The sequence below is a fragment of the Oncorhynchus mykiss genome, chromosome 18 (genome assembly GCF_013265735.2).
Source record: "Oncorhynchus mykiss isolate Arlee chromosome 18, USDA_OmykA_1.1, whole genome shotgun sequence".
In the NCBI taxonomy this organism is placed as follows: domain Eukaryota; kingdom Metazoa; phylum Chordata; class Actinopteri; order Salmoniformes; family Salmonidae; genus Oncorhynchus; species Oncorhynchus mykiss.
Window position 1 is genome coordinate 11,170,390 of NC_048582.1, and position 11,385 is coordinate 11,181,774.

General features: G+C 49.3%; 1 protein-coding gene across 1 annotated transcript in view; it reads left to right on the top strand.

Moving 5' to 3' along the window:
• LOC110514120 (protein unc-80 homolog) overlaps positions 1–11,385 on the top strand; it is a 95,699-nt gene that overhangs the window by 76,804 nt on the left and 7,510 nt on the right. The window contains exons 59-64 of the mRNA XM_036951795.1: positions 3,810–3,954; positions 6,295–6,348; positions 7,269–7,350; positions 9,198–9,309; positions 9,659–9,679; positions 9,908–10,113. Coding sequence (XP_036807690.1) covers positions 3,810–3,954; positions 6,295–6,348; positions 7,269–7,350; positions 9,198–9,309; positions 9,659–9,679; positions 9,908–10,113 — 620 coding nt within the window. The remainder of the gene's footprint in view (positions 1–3,809; positions 3,955–6,294; positions 6,349–7,268; positions 7,351–9,197; positions 9,310–9,658; positions 9,680–9,907; positions 10,114–11,385) is intronic.

The following is an 11,385-nucleotide window of genomic DNA, read 5'->3' on the forward strand; positions in this document are numbered from 1 at the left end:
TCAGATACCCCTCCTACTACTATCACTACCACTATCACTCTATCTCTGAGTCAGATACCCCTCCTACTACTATCACTACCACTATCACTCTATCTCTGAGTCAGATACCCCTCCTACTACTATCACTACCACTATCACTCTATCACCGAGTCAGATACCCCTCCTACTACTATCACTACCACTATCACTCTATCTCTGAGTCAGATACCCCTCCTACTACTATCACTACCACTATCACTCTATCTCTGAGTCAGATACCCCTCCTACTACTATCACTACCACTATCACTCTATCTCTGAGTCAGATACCCCTCCTACTACTATCACTACCACTATCACTCTATCACCGAGTCAGATACCCCTCCTACTACTATCACTACCACTATCACTCTATCACTGAGTCAGACACCCCTCCTACTACTATCACTACCACTATCACTCTATCACTGAGTCAGATACCCCTCCTACTGCTATCACTACCACTATCACTCTATCACTGAGTCAGACACCACTCCTACTACTATCACTACTACTACTACTATCACTGAGTCAGATACCCCTCCTACTACTATCACTACCACTATCACTCTATCACTGAGTCAGACACCACTCCTACTACTATCACTACTACTACTACTATCACTGAGTCAGACACCCCTCCTACTACTATCACTACCACTATCACTCTATCTCTGAGTCAGATACCCCTCCTACTACTATCACTACCACTATCACTCTATCTCTGAGTCAGATACCCCTCCTACTACTATCACTACCACTATCACTCTATCTCTGAGTCAGATACCCCTCCTACTACTATCACTACCACTATCACTCTATCACCGAGTCAGATACCCCTCCTACTACTATCACTACCACTATCACTCTATCTCTGAGTCAGATACCCCTCCTACTACTATCACTACCACTATCACTCTATCTCTGAGTCAGATACCCCTCCTACTACTATCACTACCACTATCACTCTATCTCTGAGTCAGATACCCCTCCTACTACTATCACTACCACTATCACTCTATCACCGAGTCAGATACCCCTCCTACTACTATCACTACCACTATCACTCTATCTCTGAGTCAGATACCCCTCCTACTACTATCACTACCACTATCACTCTATCTCTGAGTCAGATACCCCTCCTACTACTATCACTACTACTATCACTACGACTATCACTACTACTACTACTATCACTACCACTATCACTCTATCACTGAGTCAGATACCCCTCCTACCTACTACTATCACTACGACTATCACTACTACTACTACTATCACTACCACTATCACTCTATCACTGAGTCAGACACCCCTCCTACTACTATCACTGAGTCAGACACCCCTCCTACTACTATCACTGAGTCAGACACCTCCTACTACTATCACTGAGTCAGACACCACTCCTACTACTATCACTGAGTCAGACACCACTCCTACTACTATCACTACTACTACTACTATCACTGAGTCAGACACCCCTCCTACTACTATCACTACCACTATCACTCTATCTCTGAGTCAGATACCCCTCCTACTACTATCATTACCACTATCACTCTATCTCTGAGTCAGATACCCCTCCTACTACTATCACTACCACTATCACTCTATCTCTGAGTCAGATACCCCTCCTACTACTATCACTACCACTATCACTCTATCACCGAGTCAGATACCCCTCCTACTACTATCACTACCACTATCACTCTATCTCTGAGTCAGATACCCCTCCTACTACTATCACTACCACTATCACTCTATCTCTGAGTCAGATACCCCTCCTACTACTATCACTACCACTATCACTCTATCTCTGAGTCAGATACCCCTCCTACTACTATCACTACCACTATCACTCTATCACCGAGTCAGATACCCCTCCTACTACTATCACTACCACTATCACTCTATCTCTGAGTCAGATACCCCTCCTACTACTATCACTACCACTATCACTCTATCTCTGAGTCAGATACCCCTCCTACTACTATCACTACTACTATCACTACGACTATCACTACTACTACTACTATCACTACCACTATCACTCTATCACTGAGTCAGATACCCCTCCTACCTACTACTATCACTACGACTATCACTACTACTACTACTATCACTACCACTATCACTCTATCACTGAGTCAGACACCCCTCCTACTACTATCACTGTGTCAGACACCCCTCCTACTACTATCACTGAGTCAGACACCTCCTACTACTATCACTGAGTCAGACACCACTCCTACTACTATCACTGAGTCAGACACCACTCCTACTACTATCACTGAGTCAGACACCACTCCTACTACTATCACTGAGTCAGACACCACTCCTACTACTATCACTGAGTCAGACACCCCTCCTACTACTATCACTGAGTCAGACACCCCTCCTACTACTATCACTGAGTCAGACACCTCCTACTACTATCACTGAGTCAGACACCACTCTTACTACTATCACTGAGTCAGATACCCCTCCTACTACTATCACTGAGTCAGACACCACTCCTACTACTATCACTGAGTCAGACACCCCTCCTACTACTATCACTACCACTATCACTCTATCACTGAGTCAGATATCCCTCCTACTACTATCACTAGCCAGGCTTATGGTAGAGAAATTAACATTCAATTCTCTGGCAACAGCTCTGGTCGACATTCCTGCAGTCTGCATGCCAGCCCCCACCCTCAAAACTTGAAACATCTGTGGCATTGTGTTGTGTGACAAAACTGCACATTTTAGAGTGGTCTCCAGCACAAGGTGCACCTGTGTAATGCCCATGCTGTTTAATCAGCTTCTTGATATGCCACACCTGTCAGGTGGGTGGATTATCTTGGCAAAGGAGAAATGTTCACTAACAGGGATGTAAACAAATTTGAGAGAAATTAGCTTTTTTTGAGTATGGAACATTTCTGGGATATTTTATTTCATCTACATGAAACATGGGACCAACACTTTACATGTTGCGTTTATATTTTAGTTCGGTGTATATAAACCAAAGAAAAGTCACGTTTTTGACAGCACTGGGCCTTGAATGAATTGTATCTCCGCTTTCATATTGTCTGTTTTTCTCTCCCTCTCTTTCTCTCTTTCTCCCTCTTTCACTCTGAATGGTGTCTGGTTGCATGTTTGGGTTTGCCTGCATGTCATTTTCAACCCCCACTCACCCCACACTGGTCTTTTGATCACCCCCTTTCCTCACTCTCTGTCCCTACCTCCTTTCCCCTCCCTCTCTCTCTGTCCTTACCTCCTTTCCTCCCTCTCTCTCTGTCCTGACCTCCTTTCCTCCCTCTCTCTCTGTCCCTACCTCCTTTCCTCCCTCTCTCTCTGTCCCTACCTTCTTTCCTCCCTCTCTCTCTGTCCCTACCTCCTCCCCTCCCTCTGTCCCTACCTTCTTTCCTCCCTCTCTCTCTGTCCCTACCTCCTCCCCTCCCTCTCTCTCTGTCCTGACCTCCTTTCCTCCCTCTCTCTCTGTCCTGACCTCCTTTCCTCCCCCTCTCTCTGTCCCTACCTCCTTTCCTCCCTCTCTCACTGTCCCTACCTCATTTCCTCACCCTCTCTCTCTGTCCCTACCTCCTTTCCTCTCCTCCTCTCTGTCCTGACCTCCTTTCCTCTCCCTCTCTCACTATCTCTACCTCCTTTCCTCCCCCTCTCACTATCTCTACCTCCTTTCCTCCCTCTTTCTCTGTCCTGACCTCCTTTCCTCCCTCTCTCTCTCTGGCCCTACCTCCTCCCCTACCTCTCTCTCTGTCTCTCCCTCCCCTCCTCTCTCTCCTCTAGATGACTCTATCAGTATTCCCAGTGTGGTGAGTGAACATGAGGTCTTCCTGCCCAGGCTCATCACCCAGCGACGCTTCTCTAGTCACGCCACGGGCAGCGCCCAGCCTGAACCCAGCACCCGCAGCACCATGCTGCCCAGCCACAGGTAACACACACACACACACACACACACACACACACACACACACACACATACACCCCTACACACACACACCCCTACACACACACACACACCCCTACACACACACAACCCCACACACCCCTACGCACACACACAACCCTACATACAAAACCCTACCCCTACACACACACACATCCACACTAGATTGTACTATGACTGTCCACACATCACCTCACTCCTCAACATTAGATTACACTATGACTGTCCACACATCACCTCACTCCTCAACACTAGATTACACTATGACTGTCCACACATCACCACACTCCTCAACACTAGATTACACTATGACTGTCCACACATCACCACACTCCTCAGCACTAGATTACACTATGACTGTCCCCACATCACCTCACTCCTCAACACTAGATTACACTATGACTGTCCACACATCACCTCACTCCTCAACACTAGATTACACTATGACTGTCCACACATCACCTCACTCCTCAACACTAGATTACACTATGACTGTCCACACATCACCACTAGATTACACCATGACTGTCCACACATCACCTCACTCCTCAACACTAGATTGTACTATGACTGTCCACACATCACCTCACTCCTCAACACTAGATTACACTATGACTGTCCACACATCACCTCACTCCTCAACACTAGATTACACTATGACTGTCCACACATCACCTCACTCCTCAACACTAGATTACACTATGACTGTCCACACATCACCACACTCCTCAACACTAGATTACACTATGACTGTCCACACATCACCTCACTCCTCAACACTAGATTACACTATGACTGTCCACACATCACCTCACTCCTCAACACTAGATTACACTATGACTGTCCACACATCACCTCACTCCTCAACACTAGATTACACTATGACTGTCCACACATCACCTCACTCCTCAACACTAGATTGTACTATGACTGTCCACACATCACCACACTCCTCAACACTAGATTACACTATGACTGTCCACACATCACCTCACTCCTCAACACTAGATTACACTATGACTGTCCACACATCACCTCACTCCTCAACACTAGATTGTACTATGACTGTCCACACATCACCTCACTCCTCAACACTAGATTGTACTATGACTGTCCACACATCACCTCACTCCTCAACACTAGATTACACTATGACTGTCCACACATCACCTCACTCCTCAACACTAGATTGTACTATGACTGTCCACACATCACCTCACTCCTCAACACTAGATTGTACTATGACTGTCCACACATCACCTCACTCCTCAACACTAGATTACACTATGACTGTCCACACATCACCTCACTCCTCAACACTAGATTACACTATGACTGTCCACACATCACCACATTCAGTACATGTAAAACACTGTCACTTCAGAAGCCACAATCATAGTCATACTATTTGTGTTGTTTCAAGCTGTTTATTTCTGTTTATTTGTGTACCCTTTTCTGGAGAACCAGATTGCTAGATGAACAGACAGGAAGTGAGGAATGCTACAAGTCATAGTAGTTTTAGCAGAGAGATTGGCTGTGTTATTATCTATGCATAGTCACTTTAATAACTCTACATGTACACATTACCTCAATTACCTTGACTAACCGGTGCCCCCGCACATTGACTCTGTACCGGTACCCCCTGTATATAGCCTCCACATTGACTCTGTACCGGTACCCCCTGTATATAGCCTCCACATTGACTCTGTACCGGTACCCCCTGTATATAGCCTCCACATTGACTCTGTACCGGTACCCCCTGTATATAGCCTCCACATTGACTCTGTACCGGTACCCCCTGTATATAGCCTCCACATTGACTCTGTACCGGTACCCCCTGTATATAGCCTCCACATTGACTCTGTACCGGTACCCCCTGTATATAGCCTCCACATTGACTCTGTACCGGTACCCCCTGTATATAGCCTCGCTATTGTTATTTTAAATGATTTGTTACTTTTATTCCGTACTTTTTTAAAGTTATTTTTCTTAAAACTGCATTGTTGGTTAAGGGCTTGTAAGTAAGCATCTCACTGTAAGGTCTACACTTGTTGTATTCGGCGCATGTCACAAATAAGATTTGATTTGATTTTGTTTGAATACTTTAAAAACACTCCCTTCCTGTCAAGGATTTCTTCAAGTAAGGGAGGAAGGATGCGTATTTAGAGTATTCAAGCAGGGCCCTAGATCAATGGAAAGTTCCTGACAAGTTGATCCAGCTACCGTGCTATAGGAGACCCATCCGAAGAGGGGCCTTGGACATTGGGCAGCATGCTCTCCTCCCTCCCTAAACCCCTTTTCCCCTTCCTGCCCCCTCCTCTGCAGTGAACCCAATGTGCTAGATGAGTCTCAAGGACTGGAAGAGGGTAACCTGTCTAGGTACAGTGTCACGTCACAGCCCCCCTGTGTGTTGCGTCTCTCTGTGTGCAGTTTGGGGGAGGCTCGGCCAGTCGGACGGCCTCCTCTGACTTCTTCGTTTTCCTCACTCATTATCTCATCCAATCAAAACCGCCGTTGGTCTATCACCCTTCCTCTTTGTATAGGTCTAATGTAACGTAGTCTCTTGTTCCTCCTCGTAGCTTCCACACTGATCCACCCACCCATCTCAAGTCATCCGCTGTTGTCTCTAACACTTTAAGTCCCTGGGTGGTGTGAGGACGCTGGGAGTCAGTGGTAATGTGTCTCAGCAAGCTCAGTCCATCGGTGCCATCATGGTCTTCATACTGTTTCAGGCTTTTCACTGTTCAAATTGGACGTCCCCTCCAGGATACCAATCTGTGGGGCATGGGGTGCTGGAGTGGCAATCCATCATTTATCTTATCAACAAGTCTAACGTTACCAGACAGGTTCATGTTCTAGTTCAGTGCACTGGTAATATGGTACGAGCTGTCTACATAAGAACACAGATCACTCCAGACCTCATAACCCCCTTTGTGTTTTGGTGTATTCTTGTGCTGTGATTGGGTGTCCTTGATTGGTGGGTGTGGGTGTGGTGTGCCGTGGAGTGATTGGGTGAGTGGGGAGAGATGGGAAGAATGGAAGGAGCAGTGGACAGACACACGGCCTCTTGACTCTCCTATGTGTCTCAGTGAAAGAGAGAGAGAGAGTTCATTAGGAGAAGCACTACCTCTGTGTTGTACTGATTGGTTTTGTCTGTCTGTCTCTGCATGTCTATCTGTCTGTCTCTGGTCTCTGCATGTCTGCATGTCTGTCTCTTTGTGTGTCTGTCTCGCTGTCTCTGCATGTTTGTCTGTCTGTCTCTGTGTCTCTCTGTCTGTCTGTCTGGTTGGGTTGTGTAGGGTGGCCAGTGTGCAGAGTGAACCAGGTCAGCAGAACCTCTTGAACCAACCTCCGCTGGGACGCAATAGAGGACTGAGACAGGTGAGAGTAGTCTTAAAGGTGGAACTGAGAATGTTTAAATAAATAGCTCCTTTTAAGTTTATTGAGAAAATCTTTGTTTTTTTAAATGCATTGTTCTCAATTATTGAATTGGAATTTCAGTTTACCACCCAGATTGACTAACTTCAATTAACCCTGGTTTCTAAGTTTTTTTTTCTCATTTGGTGTGTGCGGCGGGTTGTATCGGGGTGCTGCGGGGTGGCGGGGTGCGGCGGGATGTGGTGGGGTGCGGCGGGATGTGGCGGGGTGCGGCGGGGTGTCATGATGTGGCGGGGTGCGGCGGGGTGTATCGGGGTGCGGCGGGATGTGGCGGGATGTGGTGGGGTGTATCGGGGTGCGGCGGGATGTGGCGGGGTGCGGCGGGATGTGGTGGGGTGTATCGGGGTGCGGCGGGATGTGGCGGGATGTGGCGGGGTGTATCGGGGTGCGGCGGGATGTGGTGGGGTGTATCGGGGTGCGGCGGGATGTGGTGGGGTGCGGCGGGGTGTCACGATGTGGCGGGGTGTATCGGGGTGCGGCGGGGTGTATCGGGGTGCGGCGGGATGTGGCGGGGTGCGGCGGGGTGCAGTGGGGTGATTCGGGGTGCGGTGGGTGTATCGGGGTGCAGTGGGGTGTATCGGGGTGTGGTGGGGTGTATCGGGGTGCGGTGGGGTGTATCGGGGTGCAGTGGGGTGTATCGGGGTGCGGTGGGGTGTATCGGGGTGTGGTGGGGTGTATCGGGGTGCGGTGGGGTGTATCGGGGTGCGGTGGGTGTATCGGGGTGCAGTGGGGTGTATCGGGGTGTGGTGGGGTGTATCGGGGTGCGGTGGGGTGTATCGGGGTGCAGTGCGGTGTATCGGGGTGCGGTGGGGTGTATCGGGGTGCGGTGGGTGTATCGGGGTGCAGTGGGGTGTATCGGGGTGCAGTGGGTGTATTGGGGTGCAGTGGGGTGTATCGGGGTGCGGTGGGTGTATCGGGGTGCGGCGGGGTGTATCGGGGTGCGGTGGGTGTATCGGGGTGCGGTGGGGTGTATCGGGGTGCGGTGGGGTGTATCGGGGTGCGGTGGGGTGTATCGGGGTGCGGTGGGGTGTATCGGGGTGCGGTGGGGTGTATCGGGGTGCGGTGGGGTGTATCGGGGTGCGGCGGGTTGTATCGGGATGCGGTGGGGTGTATCGGGTTGCGGTGGGGTGTATCAGGGTGTGGTTGGGTGTATCGGGGTGTGGTGGGGTGTATCGGGGTGTGGTGGGGTGTATCGGGTTGTGGTGGGGTGTATCGGGGTGCGGCGGGTTGTATCGGGGTGCGGTGGGGTGTATCGGGGTGCGGTGGGTGTATCGGGGTGCGGTGGGGTGTATCAGGGTGCAGTGGGGTGTATCGGGGTGCGGTGGGGTGTATCGGGGTGCGGTGGGGTGTATCGGGGTGCGGTGGGGTGTATCGGGGTGCGGTGGGGTGTATCGGGGTGTGGTGGGGGGTATCGGGGTGTGGTGGGGGGTATCGGGGTGCGGTGGGGTGTATCGGGGTGCGGTGGGGTGTATCGGGGTGTGGTGGGGGGTATCGGGGTGTGGTGGGGGGTATCGGGGTGTGGTGGGGGGTATCGGGGTGCGGCTGAAGCAGTGAGTGAAGTATTTAAAGGGCAGCAGTGCATTTTGAACACACAACCCCTCCCTGTTTCCCAGGTCGTTCAGTACAGCACTGTTTCCACTTCATTGAATGTTCCACTACATTTTCTGCGTCTTGTCACATGGTCAGGGAAAACGATGTCCCTAATTGTGGATAATGATGAAGAGGCTATCCCCATTGACATTCACAGTGGAAATGATATGTGGATTGGGTTGATTGATATTTCAATGCAGTTGCGACGCCCACTGCTGTCTCTTCCGAAGAGTGAGGCGCGAGGACCAGGTCGCTCTGGAGCCCGACTCTCCGCCACCCGCAGGAGCATCCAGCCCAAGAACAAACCTCTGGGTAACTGTGTGTGTGTCTGTTGTGTGTGTGTGTGTGTGTGTGTGTCTGTTGTGTGAGAGAGATTGTGTAACAATAGCAAACTTGCCCTACACTTCAGATCAAGCACACTGCAGTTCACATTCAGACCTTGGGATATTAACTATTAATACTCAGTATTTGCTCATGAACGCATCTCTGACAATCTGACTCCTCCAACTGTGTTGACTTGAACTGACATGTACCGATCCTCCTCATTCACAACCGTTGTCTCTGTTCCAATGTGTCTTTATCCCCTGTCACCTCCGACCCCAATAACTGACTCTGTTCATTCTGTGTTCTGTTTATGCCTTTGTTTCGAATCGAAATAAAGAAACTTTATTGGACTGCGAAGGTGAGACACCTATACTTCCCCCCTCTCCTCTTGCAACGTAACAACGCCCTCTCTCTGAAACATCTCACCTGATACGTTGCTCTGCATGTCTGTCTTGCATCCCCCCCTCGCTCCCGCTCCCGCCCCCTCCACTCCTCTCCCTCACCCCTGGTAGTGGTCATGTGTCCGCTAGTCCCCAAGGTGGCGCTGTGATGGACTGTGTATGTGATGACTGTGATGTCTCCTCAGCAACCCACGGATGGGACCAGAAAAGGGTGGTCACCTTCACAGAGGGCCAGCAGGCTCAGGCAAAGTCCCCCGACCCCGGTGGCGCCAATGCGCACCCAGAGGGCAGGAAGTCCAGCCCGGCCCCTCCGATCGCTCCCCCTGCTGCCCCTGGGGCCTCATCCTCGGCCACCGTCAAAGCTGACCTCCACAGCCCTGCCAAGAAACAGGTACGACTGGGGGAGTAAGGATATTTTATGACATTGTTGATTCTCACAGGTTTCTGTAGTTTGTATCATGTTTACTTGGTAAGAAGGTACGCAGAACGGCCATTTTGCATAGCTTGCATTTTGAACTTTCTTAGGGTTAAATTAGCCATAAAGTGATAATCCACTCCAGACATGAAACTCATGAAACTCCTCTCATTGTGGTGCTCTATAAGTGGGTAAAATAACTAGTTGATTATTTAACTTCTATGTGGTTTGTCTGGTAAATTGTATTTAATTTGATTTGAAATCAGGAAATCATGTTGTAATGCGTCATCACGATAAGGTTCTCGTCACTGGGGATAAGGAATATCAGATTTCATAACGTTTTTAAAACAACTAGCTGCACTCCATATCGCCAAATCAGCCAATAGATTGTATGGGGACACTTGAAACTAAATAGTGGAACAAATTATTCAACTCAGTTTCTTCTTCACCTACCATCACGCAACGCCCTTTTCTCCTCTCCCTCCTCGCCCTGGCCTGTGTCTGTCTCTGTGGTAAATAATGAAGGGTATATGAAAAGACAACGCCTGTTTCTCCTCTCCCTCCTCGCCCTGGCCTGTGTCTGTGGTAAATAATGAAGGGTATATGAAAAGACAACGCCCGTTTCTCCTCTCCCTCCTCGCCCTGGCCTGTGTCTGTGGTAAATAATGAAGGGTATATGAAAAGACAACGCCCGTTTCTCCTCTCCCTCCTCACCCTGGCCTGTGTCTGTCTCTGTGGTAAATAATGAAGGGTATATGAAAAGACAACGCCTGTTTCTCCTCTCCCTCCTCGCCCTGGCCTGTGTCTGTGGTAAATAATGAAGGGTATATGAAAAGACAACGCCCGTTTCTCCTCTCCCTCCTCTCCCTGGCCTGTGTCTGTGGTAAATAATGAAGGGTATATGAAAAGACAACGCCCGTTTCTCCTCTCCCTCCTCGCCCTGGCCTGTGTCTGTCTCTGTGGTAAATAATGAAGGGTATATGAAAAGACAACGCCCGTTTCTCCTCTCCCTCCTCGCCCTGGCCTGTGTCTGTGTCTGTGGTAAATAATGAAGGGTATATGAAAAGACAACGCCATTGATCACGTCACACCATTCATTTCTATGTGAAGACTCAATAGCGCATTGAAGCCAAATGAAGTTGGTTAGAGGCCAAGTACATTCAAAAATGTGTTTTATATCTATTTCCACACTGAGGTTGTAATAATACTGTGAAAATTGTGGCATTGCCCCTTTACTGTAAGAGCTGT